Source organism: Monodon monoceros, unplaced genomic scaffold, assembly GCF_005190385.1.
Source record: "Monodon monoceros isolate NGI ecotype Baffin Bay Population unplaced genomic scaffold, NGI_Narwhal_1 Super_Scaffold_12, whole genome shotgun sequence".
NCBI lineage: Eukaryota > Metazoa > Chordata > Mammalia > Artiodactyla > Monodontidae > Monodon > Monodon monoceros.
In genome coordinates, this window is record NW_021703768.1 from 125742761 (window position 1) to 125764983 (window position 22223).

At 40.8% G+C, this 22223-nt stretch overlaps 2 protein-coding genes across 7 annotated transcripts in view; one reads left to right on the top strand and one right to left on the bottom strand.

The window, feature by feature from the left end:
- CSNK1A1 (casein kinase 1 alpha 1) overlaps positions 1 to 14854 on the bottom strand; it is a 50522-nt gene extending 35668 nt beyond the window's left edge. For 3 of the 6 annotated variants that reach the window (XR_003792873.1, XM_029219180.1, XM_029219178.1), the window contains exons 1-2: positions 14141 to 14854; positions 13416 to 13522 (exon numbers count right to left, since the gene is read on the bottom strand). Coding sequence is in view for 4 of the 6 variants with exons in the window: in XM_029219180.1 (XP_029075013.1) it covers positions 13416 to 13522; positions 14141 to 14263 (230 nt within the window). In the remaining 2 variants the exon portion in view is untranslated. The remainder of the gene's footprint in view (positions 1 to 13415; positions 13523 to 14140) is intronic. The other 3 variants (XM_029219182.1, XM_029219181.1, XR_003792874.1) reach the window with 2 other exon arrangements.
- An 88-nt stretch (positions 14855 to 14942) lies between these two features.
- Positions 14943 to 22223, top strand: part of ARHGEF37 (Rho guanine nucleotide exchange factor 37) — a 74782-nt gene continuing 67501 nt past the window's right edge. The window contains exon 1 of the mRNA XM_029218256.1: positions 14943 to 15078. Within this exon, the coding sequence (XP_029074089.1) occupies positions 15021 to 15078 (58 nt within the window). The 5' untranslated portion in view covers positions 14943 to 15020. The remainder of the gene's footprint in view (positions 15079 to 22223) is intronic.

A 22223-nucleotide genomic window follows, 5' to 3' on the forward strand; every position in this document is an offset into this window, starting at 1 on the left:
AAATTTAAGACCAGGCCTCCCTGGTGGCGCAGTGGTTCAGAATCTGGCTGCCAAGGTAGGGGACACGGGTTCAAGCCCTGGTCCAGTAAGATCCCACATGCTGCGGAGCAACTAAGCCCGTGCGCCACAACTACTGAAGCCCTTGTGCCTAGAGCCCGTGCTCCCCAACAAGAGAAGCCACCACAATGAGAAGCCCGTGCGCCGCAACGAAGAGCAGCCCCCGCTCACCGCAACTAGAGAAAGCCCACATGCAGCAACAAAGATCAAATACAGCCAAAAAAAAAAAAAAATTAAGACCATCAATCTATTTCCTCCTCTTGCAATTTCATTTAAAACACAATTCATATTTTATAAGGTCAGTAACACAAAATTTTTATTCATAATGCTTTGGATTTACAACTTGCAGAAATACCTTTGAAATAGTTTGGGATCCAGAGCATTTTAACTAGAGAAAGACACTCATTGCTGCTATTTGGCTACTGCAGGGAACTGGAAAATCAGGTTTAATAAAGAAAACAGACACTAAGTTTTCTGGTGAATTAAGCAACTAGAACCAGAAACACAAATACCGATTAGACCGATTTCTCCATACTAAAAACTGATTTAGACGTTAAGTAAGAAAAGAACCACAGTTTTAGCTGTGGGTATGGTGATCAGAGTAATAATTCTGATAATGTGATGATTTCAAGAAATTTTAGATATTAATTCTATCTTTTACTTCACTGAACCTTTCCCAGAACTTTCCTAGGTCTTCCAAACCTTTTTTAATTGGCTAATTTCCCCACCCTTACAATCTCACACCCCTGGGGAGGGCACTGATAAGCATAGAAGTAATTTAAAATTGAACAAGACTAGAAAGGGAAAGAAAATAAATACTGGAAATCCACCAACTGAGAGACCAATCCTGCATCAATGTATTTAGCTACAATAACCAAGAACTTGCCCAAACAACTTGTGTGGGTGGGTGGGAGGTGCTAGTTCTACACCAAGTGTTCTGAATCTTTTTTGTTGTCATGGATCCCCCACCTTTGGTAGTCTTATGAGGCCTACGGATCCCTTCTCAGAGTATTTTAAATGCATAAAATAAAATATATAGCATTATAAAGAAAACCAATTTTAGAGAAATTCAGTTACCATAAAATTACTTTAAAATCAATCTTGCTATAGTAACATACATGCTCCATATTAAAGCATTAAATAAATTTAGAGGCAGGTCTAACTAGTACTATAATTTTGAATATAAAGACTATTTTGAGTTACATGCAACAATAATGTAATATGAAAATACCTGTGATTTCTATTGGTGACAAAGCCATAGGTACTGCCAAAACTAGTGGGGACTGGTTGCCTACGTTTATAAAAGAAAAACTGGGTTCAGTTAGAGGTACATGAAAATAAAGGTGGAATTGTTTTCCTATCCAATTCACTGACCTTGTGGAGGGTAAATCCCTGAACCAAGTTAAGAACCCTGCTCTAAACAGATTTTTAAGGTAAATAGCCTGCAGAATAAGATCTAAAACTTGGACATCATATGTGTTTCACTCAGCAATAATAATGTCAACTAAGATGATTCGCTTTCCTTCTTCATCCTAACCCTCCTAACTGCTACTACTAATCCTTTACTCACAATATCATCCCTAAGATCTTTGAATTATGCTGTAGGATTTCCACATCAGTCCCCTTGTTCCTTGCCCTCTGCCTTAAAAGATGCATAAATGTTCCTTAACCCGCAAATTTTAAAAACACAAACAAAGGGCTTCCCTGGTGGCACAGTGGTTGACAGTCCGCCTGCCGATGCAGGGGACACGGGTTCACGCCCCGGTCCGGGAAGATCCCACATGCCACAGAGCGGCTGGGCCCGTGAGCCATGGCTGCTGAGCCTGCGCGTCTGGAGCCTGTGCTCCACAACGGGACAGGCCACAGCAGTGAGAGGCCCGCGTACTGCAAAAAAAAAAAAACAAAAACCACAAGCAAAAAAATGTGCTTTGATACTTAGTAGTACTAAAGCTCCTATTAATTTACCCTTTCAATATTTATGGTGGCTAACAAGACAAAACCCAATAATTCTTGCTCTCATAGCTTACAGCACAGTCTGTGTAGGCAAACACATATGATGAAAGAGAAACTGATGGTGAGAAGGTACAAATTATGGGGACCCAATAGATATTTCAGAGGGAGGCATTAGGAAAAGCTTCTCGACTAAGAAGTATGTTGATTCTTGAAGCATAAACAGAAGACGGCCAGGTAAAGAGGTGTGTCGGGGTTAGGAGTACACATTAAGCTTGTTATTCACAAGAAACTGAAAGTACCCAGCATAGTTGGTTCATAGTAAGACAAGATCATCCGATTTTCTTGTTCACAGTTAACTTGTTGAAAATATAGTTTCTATTTGCCATCTTACTCTCATTTTTTGTTCTTGGTTCCCAGTATAATGGTTATCATTCTCATCATACTACCCAAAATTATACTTCAAAGATTACAAATGGTCCTTGCTGTCACTGCTCTCTCTAGCCTTGGTCATAGTAGTACTGGAAGACAGTATGTGGAGAACTGGAACCTCCAGAGGAATACAAGTATTAAAATATACTACTCCACTGGGAAATGGGACAATATACCTGTAGTTTCACAATACCAATTATAAAGGGTTGATCAAATCTTTTCTTTTTATTTATTTATTTTTGGCTGTGTTGAGTCTTCGTTGCTGCTGTGCGCGGGCTTTCTCTAGTTGTGGTGAGCGGGGGCTACTCTTCATTGCAGTGCACGGGCTTCTCATTGTGGTGGCTTCTCTTGTTGCGGAGCACAGGCTCTAGGCACGCAGGCTCCAGCAGTTGTGGTGCACGGGCTTCGTTGCTCCACGGCATGTGGGATCGTCCCGGACCAGGGCTCGAACCCGTGTCCCCTGCACTGGCAGGAGGATTCTCAACCACTGCACCACCTGGGAAGCCCCAAATCTTTTCTAATAGGCAAATGTATAAAGTAGATTAGTAGCTATCTAGGCCTGGGGGGATATGGAGAGTGATTGCTAATGTGTTCAAGGTGGGTTTTTTTGGGGGGGGGTGATGAACATTTTAAAATTGGATTATGGTGATGGTTGCACAACTATACATATAGTAAAAACCACTGAATTGCACACTTTAAGTAGATGATGCTTACATAGGTAAATTATCTCAATAAAACTGTCAATCTTTTACCAAAATCTGCTCCTCCAGTCTCTGTTTCAACACTTATTAAGGACCTACTATGTGTGTGATACTGCTGATAAGGATGCCATAAGCAGCATAAGGCCTAAAAGAACAGGTAAGTGACAAGTACAATATAAAAGAGACAATAAAGTAAATATAAAACACAGAGGAGGGCTTCCCTGGTGGCGCAGTGGTTGAGAGTCCGCCTGCCGATGCAGGGGACACGGGTTCATGCCCCGGTCCGGGAAGATCCCACATGCCCTGGAGCGTCTGGGCCCGTGAGCCATGGCCGCTGAGCCTGCGCTCCACAATGGGAGAGGCCACAACAGTGACAGGCCCGCGTACCGCAAAACAAAAACAAACACAGAGGAGCAAGCAATTTATTCAGAGGATAAAAGGGAAGGCTTCTTAGAAAAGTTAGTATCTGAGCTAAACTTTGAAAAATGCCCGTTACCTCTCTACATAGTCTCCTACTTTCAGTCACTCCTCTACAGTTTCATGGTGTCCTTTCTCTGCTATGAAAACCAATGCCCCTCCCTAATTACACACCAAAAAAAGCAAAGTTTCACATATATATGAGGAACTCCAAAAATCTGATCTCTGCCTATCCTTTTTTTTTCTCTGCCTATCCTTTAATTCTATATCCTTATCCCCTCACCAGACTGCCCTCAGGCCATATCACTGAGTCAACAGTGACTTACTAATCATGACTGTATACTGAGCTCTATTCCAGCCAAAGCCCAAAGCCTTACAGTCTCATTCCTTTTCTTTCTCTGGAATAGCTATTACCTCCTCCTAAAAACTGACTTCCTTTAACTGCAACACCCCATCATCCCAACTCTCCTCTTGCCTTGATTAACTCTGAATTTCCACCACAGGGTTCAGTCCTCACTTCTCAATTTCCTTTCTCCACTATCACTTCTATGCTGATCTTGCTCAGATCTAACACCAGTCCTAGTTCCCTGGCCTAGGATTAGGTCTGTATTTTCTGCTAACTTAATTATACAAGAGCTAAACTTGGGATATGCTGCGCCTTAAACTCAACATGTCCAAAGCTATAACCATCCACCCTACTTTTAAAGTGTTTAGGACTTCGCACTCCCAATGCAGGGAGCATGGGTTCGATCCCTGGTTGGGGAACTAAGATCCCACATGCCACATGAGGCAGCCAAAACAAAACTGGGCCCCCTTTTCCTTCTTCCTAATTTAAATCTCAAATTCTCAAGGCTAAAATGACTTACCTCCACTCCTTAAGAAGAGAAATATGAGAAAACGTACATTAAAATGTTAGAGCAAGGGACTTCCCTGGTGGTACAGTGGTTAAGAATCCACCTTCCAATGCAGGGGGCGCGGGTTTGATCTGTGGTCGGGGGAACTAAGATCCCACGTGCTGAGGGGCAACTAAGCCCGCGTGCCACAACTACTGTGCCCACACACCGCAACGAAGACCCAGTGCAGCATGCATAAATAAATAAATAAATACCTTAAAAAAATGTTAGAGCAAAAAAGTAACAGAAATCAAAATATATCTTAGTACACTTCAGAGACCAAAAGGTTTCCTTTAGGGTGCTTTCTGCACTATAGGAATCACCTGTATTAAGACAGTTTTACATATAAAGATTTAAGAGAACAAATAATTTTGGCTAGATGAAACATTCCCCCCACCACATTCTACAGTAATTAATTTGCTTAGCAAATCCTTCTTAAGTAGATAGATTCTAGGTTAAAAAAATTTTAACTCAAATTTCTCTGTATTAGCAAATAAACACAAAGGAAAACAAACAATTCCAAAGTCTGATATAATCTTTTAAAAGTAGAAGAGAAGAAAGAACACAAAGTCTGGGCTTGAAATGTTAACGCAGATATAGGAAAGGGGAAAAATGGAAGAGGCAACGCAAGCTATTATAAAGGAACGATCTAACCTGAAAGAAAAAAAGCAATGAATGAACACATGAATATCTATCCATAAATTTAAATTCTATGTAAACCTGAACTAATAATATAGAACTATGCAATATATACTTATAAAAATAAGCCCTTCAGTGACTAGACAATTAAAAAGTGGCCCAGTAAACCAGAAGTTGGATTTGAAAATGGGAAGCTGGTTGAACTCACAGTATATGCAATATAGTGCAAAGAATAGTGAACCAGCAGCCAAAAAAAACCAGGTTCTAGTTCTGGCTTTGCCATTTTCTTACCGGCATAAGCCATTTTTGCTCACTGATAAACCTTTTTTTTTTAAAAGAACAAAATATATATATACATATATATTTATTTATTTGGCTGCACCAGGAATTATTTGCAGCACACGGCATCTTCGTTGCTGAGTGCAGGATCTTTAGTTGTGGTGTGCTTTAGTTGCGGGGTGCAGGATCTTTTAGTTGCGGCATGTGGGATCTAGTTCCCTGACCAGGGATCCAACCTGGACCACCTGCATTGGGAGCACAGTCTTAGCCACTGGACCACCAGGGAAGTTCCACTGATAAACATTCTTAATATAACTTATCTATTATACCTATCAAGAGATACAACAGTAATTATGAGATTGTAAAAGCACTACACAAACAAAAGGATTACTTTCATTACAAAAAGCAGTTGCCCAACAATTATGAAATGACAACAACCAAGACAACAATAGTCAGAGCCCTCTCAGCAAAATAATCACTCACTACCCCCAACTGCTCAATACAATGGAGTGTCAAAACCTCAACACAGTATTTCCCAAAGCATGGTTCTGCGGTCTTTAGCAGAAATTATCTGAGGTTACTTGCTAAAAATACAGACTCTTGGGGCCCATTCCAGTACTGGTCAAACGAATCTGGGGGTGAGACAGTAAACCCTACATTTTAAACAAGCTCTGTAGGTAATTATTATGCATGGTTGATGTTTGAGAAATGCTGACTAAGCAGGATTCACAAGGAGACATAATGGGGTCCCTGCTGACCTCTCCAATCAAGGCAACCTCTGCATGGTTCAGAATGCTGTTTGGGGCTCAAACTCATATTATCCCTTTGATGTTAAGGGAAGGTTCATGTCCTTACAGGAGATTTAGACATCTTTGCTCCTAATTTTCAGCAAGAGACAAATTCACAATTATATACATGTCAGGTACATGGCAGATGCTCAGTAAGAACGTAAGCCTCACAAAATTTTTGTCTGTTCACTGAAATGTGCCCAGTATCTGAAACTGCCCACCCAGTATGTAGTAGGCACTCAAATATATGTATTTGTTGACTGAATGAAAAATGTTTGCTAATTCTCTAGAAGGTACTGTACAGGTACTGTAAAGTTCACTATCACTCTCCAACAACAGAGCTTTAATTTTTAGAGAAAAACCCAACATCACTCCCTTTCTTAAGAAGGATACAAAGTATTAATATTATGGAGGTCCAAAAATTAGAACACTAGGATTTCAACAAGTGAAGCTTAGTGGTAACAATAATTTCAATCAAGTGAGAAGAGCCAAAAGCAAAACAACCTAACATGAATACATAGTGAATAGGGTAGTAAAGGAATGGAAAAGGAAAAGAATGGTATTTACATAAAGGTATAAAATCCAGTCTTTTAAGAATTTCATTATAGTGTTACCAAGGACAATGTATTAGACACTTCTAATATAACTGAAAGACTTGGAAAATTTGGAACTTAAAACAAAATTTACAAAAACTTCATGCTACTACTTTCCAACAAGGCAGATTTAAATCAGATCTCACACTCCCCTTGCCATAAAAGCCACCTTAAGTACAGAATAATCTGGCAGTGTAAGGAAGTGTAACAGATAAGTACTCAGAGCAGCTTCCAGACAACCTGAAATATAGGACAGCCTCAATTTCAGGTTAATTTGCAAACCTTGCCATTGCACACTTAAAGATGGCACAAACAAAACATATGATGTGTACTGTGTATGCTTAGTCACTGTCGCCATCTTGTTTCCCTTTAATAAAAAAAACTTCTGTACAAAAACTGCAAGTCAGAACCAAAAGAAATTCCAAAAGGCCAATTCACCACTGATAAATACTTATGCTGACAAATGTCCACCACATTAGCAAGGCTTTACTGTGAAATTAATAGACACCAGCATTTTGATATGGTAGTATCTTTATATCAGGATTCAAAGCTAAATCAACTAGTACAGCCATATTTCCATTTGTAAATTGCATACCACCTAGTGAGTTCAGCTGAGTTCACTTAAGAAATACTAAAAGTGGTAATTCCCTGGTGATCAGTGGTTAGGATTCTGCGCTTCCACTGCTGCGGGCCTGGGTTCAATCCCTGATTGGGGAACTAAGATCCCAGAAGCCGAAGGAGGCAGCCAAAAAAAAAAAAAGAAATACTAAAAGTCATACCCCCAAATCAATTAAATCAAAATATCTGAGGTTAGGAGCCAGGTGTCAATATTTTTTTTTAAGTTTTCTAAGTGATTCCAATGTGCAGCAAAGTTTGGGAACCACTGAAAGAGGCAGTAAGATCTATTCAAATAACACATCAGCTGTGTGACTCTAGGCAAATTAACCATTTTGACTCACACTTTATATAAAACCTCAACTTACAGGATTGTTGTAATGATTAAATGAGACCATGTGCAATGCCTGGATATTGGTTGATTCTTTTTTTCTTGCGCATAGATGGAAAAAAGAATGTTTAGCCACACTAAATTCATCCAACTACCCACTTATTTCAAAGTACATTATCAATGTTATGAATAAAAGGCAACTAAAACAAAATGTCATTGCAGAGAATGGAAGATGCACCTTTTATTCTACTGATCCCATCAATTTATATAATGCATTAAAAAAACTCTTAAGGGTTTCCTGGTGGCGCAGTGGTTGAGAGTCCGCCTGCCGATGTAGGGGACATGGGTTCATGCCCCGGTCCGGGAAGGTCCCATATGCCGCAGAGCGGCTGGGCCCATGAGCCATGGCCGCTGAGCCTGTGCGTCTGGAGCCTGTGCCCCGAAAGGGGAGAAAAAAAAAGAGAAAAGCCCACACAAAAAAAAAAAAAAAAAAAAAAAAAAAAAAATATATATACATATATATATATACATATACAAAACCTATGTTGTCACAAAACATAGCCTACCAAGGATCAGCAGTATTAAAAAAAAATCAAATATTCTTTATCTCATTAGGGAGTGTGGGTTACACCAGTGTATGCATTTGTCAAAATTGAGTCAATGGCACATTGATCTATATACACTTCACTGTATGAAAATTACATCTCATTTAAAAAAATTCCATTAAGACATGGATAAGTACATGTTATGTGATTACTGGTTATTAACAATTTTCAAGAGCCACCTGAGATTGTACTGGAAATACAAACAGTAACAAAAAGCATAATTTAGACTAGTTATTCATTTATATTATGAAACCTATTAAGGTACTCATTTAGCCTCAGAAAAATTTCTGTTAAAACTCAAAGGCTGATTTTAAGAATAAAATGGAATAAACCAAAAGATTAGATTTATAACATTTGTTTCAAACTCTAGTTTTCTCTTGTATAGACTTCTTGACATTAAAGTTTCTTACTAAACAGGACAGATCATGAGAAAACATCACTAAATCATACCTTAGGTACAGATTAAATGTACTTGGAAACAAAATAATCTAGCTCTAAAATCGACTAAAGCCAAGGTAGTAAAATCCATGGACTATACAAGGGTTTACAAGTATTTACTCCACTTTAAGATACAAATTAATAATGTCCACAAAAGTTCTCATCCAGCAATCCATGGATTCAAAAGGGAGAATAAGAATCATAAGGATCTAATTAAATAATAATACAAACAATAGGTTACTTACATTTATCAGTTTTTCTGTATGAGACCAAACGCCATAGAGTGAAGGAGGCAAAATATGGCTCTGCAGCATTAAATGAAAAGGTGTGGGTTATGTAAGCAGACATGATTTGACCTTGACATAAAGGTGAAAATGGCTCACAGGAAAATTGGAAGTTAGGAGATTTCTAGTAACCCCTCTGAGACTCAACAGTCTAATTTATATATCATGAAGTGTTGGGCTATTATCTCTCAGGGTTCATCCAGCTCCAAATGCTATCTAAGCATCATTACATTATTCCATTACTAGAAATCCAGCATAAGCCAATATAAGTACCCTTAGTGTACCACGGATTCAGTTACTGTATGAATCCTGTGATCTGTAATGTTATCTCTCTAATAAAGACATATCCAGTGTAGACATCATCTTTGTTCTCTGATAAGAATATTAGAACTTATTTACAGGATATATGCTCAGTGCCAAAAAGCTAAGATTAAAATTTAAGCTGCTTTTAACACTGGACAGTAAGGATTAACTAGTACTTTATAAATATCTCCTAGAATATTTGACATTCAAAGAGGGCAAAAAAAAAAAAAAAAAGTGGTGAAAGAAACAAGACAACTGGGACCTCCCTGGTGGAGCAGTGCATAAGACTCCGTGCTCCCAATGCAGAGGGGCCTGGGTTCAATCCCTGGTCAGGGAACTATATCCCACATGCATGCCGCAACTAAGAGTTCACATGCCACAAGTAAGGAGCCCATGTGCCGCAACTAAGACCCGGTGTAACCAAATAAATAAATATTAAAAAAACAACAACAACAAAAAACAAGACAACCAAAATTATCCTATGCCCCTCCTATTTTCTTTATCATGTTTTCCTATAAAAGTATATCCCATTAATTTACTTTCTCCTAAGTGGTAACCTATGGTTTACCTGACATAGGTAGCATTTTTAAGGTCCTGAGTGGTATCTCACTACTAAAATATCATTCAAAGGTAAGATCCAGACAAAACACCAAATGTGATGAAATGCTTTCTAGCTACCATCATCTGAAAATAAATCTTAAAATTCAGAGCTGAAAGTTCTGAGATCAACTAGGCCAGTGACTTAAGTAGAGAAACTTGTTCAAACAAAACCCTACCCAAAAGCTCAGCATGCAAACCTAGAAAATTACCAACCTGGCAAAACCCTCTTTTGATTTCAAAAATGAGGAAACTGATATGCCCAAAGAGGTTAAGGGACTGACAAACCCCAGATCACTCAATCAGTACCACATAGCAGATTTAGAGCCTGGCTATAACATAACTGCTTCTTTAGAGAACAATTTAATTCAGTTCAAAGTGGCACAAAGAAAGGGAGGGTTGTAACAGAAACACAGTAATTTAAAATGAGCTGCCAGAGGTCAATTCACAAGGCTCAAGGAATTTCAGTTTCTTAAAAATATCAAGAGACTGAATGCCATCCTCTCATTCTTGCTCTTTACACTCACTGGATGCTATGCTTCTGCACAATAGATCCCTTAGTAAGGTCCTTACATACTAAGGACTTGATAAGGCAGGTATGCTATATAGGCTAGGTAATTTTCAGCCCTTGTTTTAGAATATCCCATAGTATCTTTAAGAAAATTGCAGGGTGTGGGGTGGATTGGGGGAAGAGGGAGATATTAGTGTGGTATAAATGCAGCAAATCTAAAAATTTTTAATTAGTGTCAACATTTCTAAAACAATGGGTAACAGAAGAGACAGCCCTTTTAATCTAGCTAAACTGAATAATTTAATTCAATATTTCCCAAGTAAATATTTATTAAGTGTATACTATATATAGTTGATGTGGAAATAGTGGGGAACAAACAGCAAAGGGGAAGATGTTGCCACCCAAAATAAAGAAAGCTTATGTAAGTCCTTATCTTTTCCACTTCAGTGGACAAACAGTTCTCTCACACTGTACTTTAAAACCAATGATCCATTTTTTGTTTCTATGTACCTGGACTCTACTACTCCTAAAACAAATTTACTCTTTCCTCACCCTCATGCAATTACTACATTCTGCCTTAGAGACCACTCCCAGAAGCCACACTTTACTCTTGGATGCCCTCCCCAACCAGTTCACCAAGCTTTCTTCCTTAGAGCCAGATCCTGAAGTCCCATCTCCTCTCCCAGGAAGTCTTAACTTGAAAGTCAGGTTAACCTCTTTAGCTCCATCCAGTTTATAACTACCACAACAACCTCTGCACTCAACCTCTTAGAATTTTGCTCACAAGTCAATTTCATTTATTGATGTGTGTAATCAGTATATTGACTATTGCCCTTGTTGGTCTGTATCAGTGTTGTCCTTAAATAAAAGCTACCAAATAAAAGTGCATGTATTTAATTTGCGTTTAGCACTGAAAATGCCAGATGCTTACTGCCTTTTTTTTTTTTTTTTTTTGTGGTACGCGAGCCTCTCACTGTTGTGGCCTCTCCCGTTGCGGAGCACAGGCTCGGGACGCGCAGGCTCGGCGGCCATGGCTCACGGGCCCAGCCGCTCCGCTGCATGTGGGATCTTCCTGGACCGGGGCACGAACCCATGTCCCCTGCATCGGCAGGCGGACTCTCAACCACTGCGCCACCAGGGAAGCCCTTACTGCTTTTCTGAAAATGATTTCAAATACATTAAGTTCAACCTGATTTGTGAAATTTATAAAACCTCCCAACACAGATGAATCTCAAAAGCATTACGTTAAGTTAGAGAAGCCAGACACAAATGACCTCATACTGTATGATTGCATTTACATGTAATTCTAGGAAAAACTAGTGATGGAAAGCAAATCAGCGAGATCCAGGGTGGAGAGATGAAAGTAAATGCAAAGGGAAAGGAATTTAAAAATTTTAGGCGAATGCAATTGATATTTTTTATTTTGTGAAGAAAAAAGCTAGATATTTTAATCAAGGTTTTCACTTTTCCACAATAACAAATTTATTTTCCTACACAGCAGGGTTTTGTTTTTTTTTTAAAGGGATGAGAACCATTAAAAATCTCAAATCTGGATTATCTCAGATTTCACATTTACCTCATAAGATAAACCTGGAATTTTCTTCCTAATAATTTATTTTGACTTTGAACCAATAGAAAATCGTATCACTCAATTTCTCCATTAAAAATGTCTATCAGCATTGGAAAATTTTTAAGGATAGTGTCACTCCGGTTTTTTCCACATCAGAATTAATGTATATAACCCAGTCATTAATTCAAGATTTGAGGAATAAAAGCTGGGATAGTAAAACAGGCTACAGTAAATACCATTCCAGTTAATTCTCAACTACCTCCGTATCTTTTTGCAAATGTTATTTTTGAGTAATTGTTGGAAAATGGTTGAGTCTTAAACTGTATTTTAGTCTCTACTCTGGAAAGAGGCTCTTTAATCTCAAAAATCAAACTATTCTAAAATCCTTTAAAGTTAACCATTTAAAAGAACCCAGTGTCTTCATCTGGTCATCTTCTATCCTGATTACTATTTGCCTTCACCAATATCACATCTCCAAAAAAAAGGCACAATTTCCCAGATGTGAGGAGCTACTGACCAAGTAACTCAACAGGTTAAAGTTACTTGTCAAACTGTGGTTACACGATTAAGTTTTCTTTTAATACAACTGAGTCAATTTCAACATAGCGCTGTTCAAACTGCCTTTGCCATTTCCCACAAAATTTAGTACACAGACTGAAATGTAGCAAACATTACCATCCTTTACAGACTTAATTAACACTTCTGGAAAGACTACGAAAGATTTTGCAGAGTAAATTTAATTTCACATCGCATCTGCTGCAGAGATCAGACTGTCATTATGGCATCTCCTTCCCTGAACCCCACCACTGTCTGCAGCTTTATTCTTGGCTTTTCAAAGGTTTAATCAACTCAGGGCTGCTAAAGAGGGTCTCAAGGAAGCATAACTTATGAACTCAAGCAGAGAAAAAGGCAGGAATATGCGGTTGAGTCACGTCGTTCCGCCATTTTCTAAGCGGAGGAGGAAGACATGTTGGAACAAAAACACAACAAAAGAGCAGCCATTTCCCAAGCCAGCTCCAATAGCAACCCGAGCTGGCCCAGCCCGGTGACTTCGGCACCCTCAAATCCACTTCACCGGACAAACCCAAGAACATCTGAGGTGCAGACGGAAAGAAAACAGCAGGCAACCCTTCCGCGTTGGGATCAAAGATGAGCCGCATACTTTAACCGCAAATGAAAGCCTCGGGAAGAATGACGGAAGCTTTGCAGCCGAGTGTTACAAACTGAAATTCTAAACTAAGTTGGCAAACTAAAATTTACTCTGTGATTGTGGTGACTTACGCTTCACAGGAAACCCAGGTAACTCAAATACCAAGAGCCGGATTCAGCTGGCCCTATCACCTGCCTCGTACACATCTTCCCCGTTTCCATACTTCCCTCAGAGGATCGCCTATTTGCTTAAGGATTCTTACCGTATGTGGGGGATGCCAACCCCACCTTGAAGAATCTTATAGAGTTTGCTCTCGTACAGCAACTGGGGATGCCTGGCCTTCTGAGATTCTAGCTTCACTGCCACTTCCTGCAGGGGAAAGAGGGGATGATGGCATCAACATCCTTATGGATTCAATGTCATTTGGGAAAAGAGAGGGAAACACGAGCAAAGCTCCAACTCTCGACTAGAAGGTGGAAGTGAGAGGCTGGGAAAAGAAGGCTCTCTTTGTAATTATAAAACGAGGCAACCAGCCTCAAAGGCCTCTTCAGGGGATGGTGACGAAAGCGGCACGTCCTCTAAAGTGCAGGAAAACGATTCATGCAGAAAACGTAATGAGAGGTTATGAAGAAACCAGGCGATCGGATGCTGTCCTAATGGGAACAAAAACGCCGGCAGAATTAAAAATATAGATAGAAAAACATGGGGATCACAGGAATAGGATTTTGCCGCCCTCACCTTAAACGACGGTTTTAAAAGTTCGATTAAGGTGTATTTTTAACAAGCTGGGAAACTTCCTAGTACACCCAACCTTTATCTTGGGTTCTTCCCTTTTAGGGAAAGAAAGCGGGGGTGGTTCCTAAGGCAGGAAAACTGGCTCCCTCTGGACTTTCCAGTGCGGCATGCGGTGGGAAAAGGCCCGAACAGTTCGCGGGAGGGGGGGAGGACAGGCGCAGCGTAGTCGTGAACCCCACCCCAGGTGATTACCTCGCCGTTGGTGATGTTGATCGCCAGGTAAATGTCACCGAAGGAGCCAGACCCGATCTTCCGTACCAGTTTATATTTCCCTCCGACAATGAATTCGGCCTTGGAGCCGCTGCTGCTCGCCATCCTGAGAGACGAAGATGGAGGCTGGGGCTAAGCCCCGACACCTCTAAGGGGAGAACGGGAGACCCTAGGGCTCGTCCACGGAGCAGGGCTCCGGAGGGCGGCAGGAAAACGCTGGCTCTTTTCTCGGCGTTACAGGGCCCAGAGTCGGCCAAGGAGAACCTAATCACCGCTGCTGTCAGGTTTCTTTCTGTCAGGCCGCAGATTGTTGAGGGGGTTCTCACGGTAACCAGGCTGGGCCACTTGCTTCTGGCGGCCGCCGCTGCCTCACTTTCGCGGCGACGTCGCGGGCTGGAAAAGGAGAGCGGTGAGTTAGGGCGGCGATACCGCTGCCACCACTGCCGCCGGCTCCCGCCCGGAGAGACCCCTGTCACTCCGCCGACGCCGCCATCTTGTTACTCCGGCTCCAGCCAACACAAAATGCCCCCAGCGCTCGGGAGCCGCTTCTTCACGGCGCAGAGCACTCTGGGAAAAGGATCGCGGGCGCTAGCCCCGGACGGTCGACAGCGAGAAGGGAGGGCGGGACCGGATCCGTGAGAGTCACGGCCCACGCTCCGAGCGTCACCCCGTCACCGCCCAACTGCGCACGCGTACTGCAACCCCGCTGACTGCGCAAGCGTGCCGTGGCGTCTCCTCATCCCCGCCCGGGTCTCATTTCCATTTCCGGTCGTTGGCTGTTCCACTGCGAACTACCTGTTAGTCACCTCAGACCCGCCTGGTTTCTGAAAGGGCACGCGGCCCCAGGTCTCGAGAACATGTTATGGAGGAGTCACCTTCATTTTTCGTGGAAGATGGATACGTCAGGGCTTGGGAGTTGGGTATTGACCTTTGCTCTTTGTTTGAGGTGGTTTTTAACCTTTTGATCTTTACGGGGGCTACTCCCCCAACCGGCCCATTCCAGCTCAATTTCTCTTTTGAAAGAGGCTATCGCCTCTAGTGGAGAGAAAGAGAAAAGCATCCCTGTGCGGGCTGGGTTTGTTCAGGGCTCCCTGTTTTAGCAGTCTAGTTGATTAGTCTTATTAGAGTTCTGCGCTTTACGGAGTGTTGGATTCCCTGTTTTTACAGGAGGGGGAAAAAGAGGGGAAGCAGGAATTAACCCTGCCGCTCTGTGTCTTTGTGTCGTTTACCCACTGATGAGATTTGATTCCCAAAGGGAGAAAAAAAACCATATTCGAGTAATGTTAATGGCCAGTATATGGTGAATAGAAAATAAGATTTACTGCCGTGAAAAAACTGCCCATATGAAAGTTATCCTCTTCGCCCCCGCCCCCCCGCAAAAGAAACCTTGAAGAATCCTATTTTGGTCAAAGCTGTGTGTTGATGCTATCACCTGCAATATGAATCAAACCCTGATAAATGAGTGAATCAAAACCTCAGTTGTGAAAATTTAAGCAAAATCTATCCCAAATAAAATAATTTCATTAAAACTGGAAAAAATGTAGACTTAACTGCAAGTTTGAAAGCTGATGAAGTAGTTAGTAATGGGGTTCATCCTGGAAGATAACTGGAATTCCTACATGTTTCTGGCTTAAATATTTGTATTCATAAAGCGCTGACCTAAGTGTCTTGAATTTGAAAACAGAGGGAAAAGACTCAGTTAGCATGAAGTTTTGAGGCACTACCAAAACCCAGGCCACCTGACTCCCAAATCAACACTGTTAGGCAATCTCCTTTAGTGACTCTAAAGCATGTCTGGCCTACTTAAAATTCTCTGCTGTTAGAGTTTGGTCTTAAAAAAAAAAAAAAGTCAAGTTTAAGCATTTTGAAGTTCCCAAGTTTTCAGAGATAGCTACTGTTCTGCTGATTTTCCACCACAGCCATCCAAAATTTAATGGATTCCTCAGCTTAAGGAGTTCCCTATAAGGGTTGGGGTATACATTTAAATGGATTTTTTGTTGTTGTAGTGAGGATACAGATGCTCAACTCGGGGTTGGGGGGTAACGGTGTGCATGGAGTGGACTAGATTAGGGATTCCCAGAGGTCTGTGCGTGGACAGGGGCAAATCGAGTTTTCCATGAGATAACTAGAAAAGAGAAGTATAATGCGTTTTTTCTTTAATTTATCTAATTTCAAGTTACACGTTATTATGAGGTTTTATCTTCCTATATATGTGTTGTTGAAGTGCCCTTTTATAATATGGTCCTGATGGTAGATGGTTGTTTTGTTGATATCCTTGTTTGGCAAAACTAAAAGTTGATACTTTATGTCTGTCCTCCCCACCATTTTTTTTTTTTTTTTAACTTTTATAAGCTTTTGAAATGCCACAGTCTGGGACTCACTAATCTAAAATCACTTTTAGAAGCCCTTTCAACTCTGAGAGTCTATGATTTTATGTGTATGTTTTGGTATGTCCCCTCACTTGTTTCCTGCCTGCTGTAATCACTATTCCACCATTGACAATATCCAGCAAAATGTACTAAAATGCCAAATGAGTGGTAGTAGCCTTTTCAAATGTGATTTCAGTTGAAAATCTTAAGATTTAAATTTATCAGATTAAGAAGGGTGAAAGTTGGGTTTTCTAATGTAGAAAATGGGGATTTTAGGTGTTGGCTACGAATTCAGCCTTCTCCTTAAAATCATGTATTATTCGTGGTAACTTTCAGCCTCAGTAATTGAACCTGTTTTTGGTTACAAATCATTCTGGGTTTTTTGTTTGTTTTGGTTTGGTTTTCGGCGTACCACACGGCTTGTGGGATCTTAGTTCCCCGACAAGGGATGGAACCTGCGTCCTCTTCAGTGAAAGCACACAGTCCCAACAACTGGACAGCAGGGAATTACCCATTCTGTTGTTTTGAATCATCAGCAGCTTTACTGTAATGGAGGAAATCTTCTGCAATATGCCAAAATGCAATTCCTGACTCCTGGATCAGCTGAATTCACCAAAAATATAATTTAAAGTATAGAATAAATATTTTAGACCTTGAATGAAATTGAGATCATCTAGTTCAATAATCATATTTGGGGCTTCCGTGGTGGCACAGTGGTTGAGAGTCCGCCTGCCGATGCAGGGGACGTGGGTTCGTGCCCCGGTCCGGGAAGATCCCACGTGCCGCGGAGCGGCTGGGCCCGTGAGCCATGGCCGCTGAGCCTGCGCATCCAGAGCCTGTGCTCCGCAACGGGAGAGGCCACAGCAGTGAGAGGCCCGCGTATCGCAAAAAAAAAAATCATATTTGTAAATGCTTTGCAATCTACTCAGTGCTTTCACACATACCAGTTGGGCCTAGCTAGGACAAACTGTGGCTTGCCCAAGATCATACAGATCTTAGTGTCAAAGAAAGGATTAGAACCCCAACCTCTAACTAAAATAAAGAGAAAAAGGACAGGGTAGAAGGTAAATTGGGACAGTCATGCCCCACTGATTACTTGTTTTCAAAGAGAGATCAAGATGAATTGAAATTTTTTTTTTTTTAAACCACAGTGCTTACCCAAGGAAAGGTCACTGGAAAGCAGAGTGTGTTTTAAGTAAAATGATAAGGACAAGCTTAAGAGGTATAGATAGGTGCAGTAAGGAAGAAAAGAAAATCACAAAGGTGGACTGCCCATCTCTGGAGTTGTTTGGTACAAATAAGTAGAAAAATGGAATGACAGAGACTATGTCAAATGCTTTTTCACATGTTGTTTAACTGTTACTGTTATGCAGCTTTGTGCATGATCAGTATTAGACAAGCCAGTTAATGAAGTGATTGAAAACATGAGAACATCAGAAATGTCCTGTTGTATCAGAGTGATAATCCATTAAGTTTTTTTACTAGTCTTTGACAGTGACAGCTGTTTCTATGTTCCTTTCTTGTCTCAGTTCCTGTTCTCCCCCTCTGAGTTATTCACAAGGTTTTGTGAAAGTATATTGCTGCATCTACGATAGCAACTTCACACACTTTTGAGACATTCTGCAAACATTTCTTACCTTTTATGGGGTCATTAACCATAAATTTATTTTGATTAATTTAATTCTTTGAACATATATATCTGTGCTTTTGAACCATATGCCTTCAAGATTCTAAAGTTGATAAGTTCCACATGTATGCTACCCAATGATCTTTTAATAGTCATTTACACATAAAATGTTGACTGCTCTTTTCCTTATAAAAGTGACAAGTATTCCTTTGAAAAATTTAGAAAGTTTGATAAATCAGAAAAAAAGGAAACAAAAATCTCTTAGAGATAATAATGAAATGTTAACAATTTGCTGTATATGTGTCCAGTCTTTTTTTTTCTATGTGTATTCTCTGTGTGTTTGTGTGTATCTTGAGTGTATGTATACTTATCAGTACATATGTGTGCACACACATATTTTTTTTTCATATATTTAATTTTATTTCTTAAAATTTGCAACAGGTTGGAGCTTCCCTGGTGGTGCAGTGGTTGAGAGTCCGCCTGCCGATGCAGGGGACACGGGTTCGTGCCCTGGTCCGGGAAGATCCCACATGCTGCAGAGCGGCTAGGCCCGCGAGCCATGGCCGCTGAACCTGTGCGTCCGGAGCCTGTGCTCCGCAATGGGAGAGGCCACAGCAGTGAGAGGCCCGCGTACCGAAAAAAAAAAAAAAAAATTTGCAACAGGTCGTCATAGTGCACTTTCAGTTTTGAGATCTGTTTTTTCACTTAATGATTTGTTGGAGACATATTTCCGTATAACTAAGTAATCTTCCAAAATATCATTTTTAGTATCTCTATATTAAGTATGTATCATATTGACGGAACAACATTTAAGCAATCCCAATGGAGTATTTTAGTTATTTCCAAACTTTTGCTAGTATAAGCAATTTCAGTGAACATTCCTATAGCTAAATCTTTGCCCACATCCAGAATTAATTGGTTAGGATATATTTTTAGAAATGCTAAGGTCTTAAAATCCCTTGTATCATAAACAACAACTGATTCTGTTTTGGTAGTTTGTGATGAACAAACCCATATTCATGAGCTATCCTATCTTCTCATTACGTAGATTTATCTTTACAAATTTAAATCTGTCCTTTCGTTCTGTCCTTGAAAGAGGTTGTTAGATTATCTTTACTGACCAGCCATTGTTGTAAAACCTAATAAACTTAATTAGAAGAGAGCTTTTTTTGCAACTCCCCTATTCCCTTCCCCACCCATTTCAAAATCTCAAGTATTTTGTAAATCCGTGGTTTACAGGGGTGTGCTAATAAGATTAAAAATGTCCCTTTTATGGACACAGCTAACAGTTGCTAACATTTGTTGGCAATTGATGAAGCAATTGCATTCTTTAGATATGTAGATTCAGTTGAAGGAAGGGGGAAAATTAGTTTCCTGTAAGAGAGAATGGGGATCAAAGGACCCTCAAAACCAAGAACATAGTTACCTTAGTATGAAAAACAGAATAATCTCATATGTGCTCAAATCTCTCGTATTTTGCATGAGCTCAAGTATTCCCATAGATATAAAAGTGTATTCTCACAAAAATAAATGTGTGGGGTCTTAGAGATGGGGAAGAATTCAAACTGTCACTGTTCCAAAACTGAGATTAACACAGACTTTACTACAGCAATATATATATATATTTTTTGTGTGGTACGCGGGCCTCTCACTGTTGTGGCCTCTCCCGTTGCGGAGCACAGGCTCGGGACACACAGGCTCAGCAGCAAAGGCTCACGGGACCAGCCGCTCCGCGGCATGTGGGATCTTCCTGGACTGGGGCACGAACCTGTGTCGCCTGCATTGGCAGGCGGACTCTCAACCACTGAACCACCAGGGAAGCCCCAGAAATATTTTAAATGCTTGAGTTAGGCTTTTCACTGTACTTTGTTCAACGAGAATGCCTCCTTTGCCACCTATATATATAAATAAAATGTTGCCATCTACATTTAGAGTAGCAGAGGACCTGGAAGTTTTACTAACTTAAAGCAAGAGCCCCTGGAAGCAATACTAAAGTAGTGGACACATTTTATTCTTAAAAAGTAGTTTGGGGTGGGAGAGGAGAAACCAGATGGAATATCCCTTTATTTGGGTATTTAAGAGCTAGTTAAATGGTGTAAGGAAATGTATCCTGACCTAAGTATTCAGAAAAACTGAATTTTATTTGCAACCCTAACCTTAAGTATTTTCTGAGGCTTCAATATTGTAATCTTCTAAAAGAGAAGTCAGATTCTAAAGCTTTTTATAGGTTTAAAAAATATTGTACTATAGGGGCTTCCCTGGTGGCACAGTGGTTGAGAGTCCGCCTGCCAATGCAGGGGACACGGGTTCGTGCCCCGGTCCGGGAAGATCCCACATGCTGCGGAGTGGCTGGGCCCGTGAGCCATGGCCGCTGAGCCTGTGCGTCTGGAGCCTGTGCTCTGCAACGGGAGAGGCCACGGCATTGGGAGGCCCGTGTACCGACAAAAAAAAAAAAAAAAAAATTGTACTATATACTAAAGATGACTCCTGTATTTTGAAGTAGAAGGAAGACATTTACATGCTCTTTGCCTTTTATAGCTTCTTATAATTCAGATAATATGTAAAATTCTGATGGGCAGATCCTCACCCATTCTCCTTAATACTTGTCAGGAAAATCAAATTCTCTTAACAGTGAACCATAGCAATAGATAGATAGTTAGAAATTAGAAGACACTCCCAAATTAGAAGAGTTTGGGAAATATCTTCTTTTTAAAATATTTAAGAAAGGCTGTAATTCTCCCTGCAGGTGGGGGAGGGACCTCACTTAAATGACCTCTGTAGGTCCCTTTCAGTCTAAAAAAATCCTTGCTTAGATTCTCATACAGGGCAAGCACAAAACGATTTTACTGTTCAGCACAGTCGTATTCCTGGCAAGGAATGAGATTCAACAGTGAAAATCAAGCAAAACTTGTTTCATATCCTCTTCTAACACTGTGTACACTAGCCCCACCACTCCCTCTCAGAGCTGCTTTGAAATAATGCCTGAGGCTTTAACTCATTTGTCTGCAGTGAACATTCTGCAGTGTAATAATTAAACGCCAGAGAGATGTCCTGACAGGGAGGAAATTCAAATCATTGATGTTCCATGTACACATTGAAAACTTTACCAAGGCCAGGCCTTGAAAGGCACTATAAAAGTTGAAATGTCTAGGTTTCCCCTGTGTTCCCCACTTCACCCCCATTATCTTGTTCTGGTCAGTCTGTGTGACCTAGAAATATTTAGATAATCAAATTATATTTTTTAATTTCTATTTTAATAACTCAAACTATTAATTCCTGGAAATGCACTATCATGCATGGCATTCGGGGATATTGGTGTAGGCTTTTATTTTTAATTTATTTATTTTTGGCTGTGTTGGGTCTTTGTTGCTGCGCGCGGGCTTTCTCTAGTTGCGGCGAGCGGGGCCTACTCTTTGTTGTGCTGTGCAGGCTTCTCATTGTGGTGGTTTCTCTTGTTGTGGAGCATGGGCTCTAGGCGCACAGGCTTCAGTAGTTGTGGCACGCAGGCTCAGTAGTTGTGGCTCATGGGCTCTAGAGCGCGGGCTCAGTAGTTGTGGCACACGGGCTTCGTTGCCCCGCGGCATGTGGGATCTTCCTGGACCAGGCTCAAACCCGTGTCCCCTGCCTTGACAGGAGGATTCTTAACTACTGTGCCACCAGGGAAGTCCTGGGTAGGCTACTTTTTATTTGGAAGAATTTCATTAGTGTTTTGGAGTTCCTGCAGTTTCTCTGTCCCTTTGTTTTCTCAGCCTCTGTTCTCTTCCCCTGCATTGTTCATTAGCAAGGGCATGAAACCCTGCTCCCAATGACTCATTATTACTCACTAGAGTGATCTACTTTTCTTTGTGAGACTAAATTTTCAAGATGCTTGAGTTGCCATTCCTGAGGAGAACAGGTCCTAAGAACACATCCTATTAACTCTCATCTCTCCATGATAATGCTGGGAAGCACTGATGCTGATCACAGAAAATGGAATAGCTGCTCCATTTGATGCTGGCCAAGCCCAACACCACTGCAAAGACTTTCTGCAATGAGCAGAGCCTAGGGCCTGATTGGGGGAAAACACACA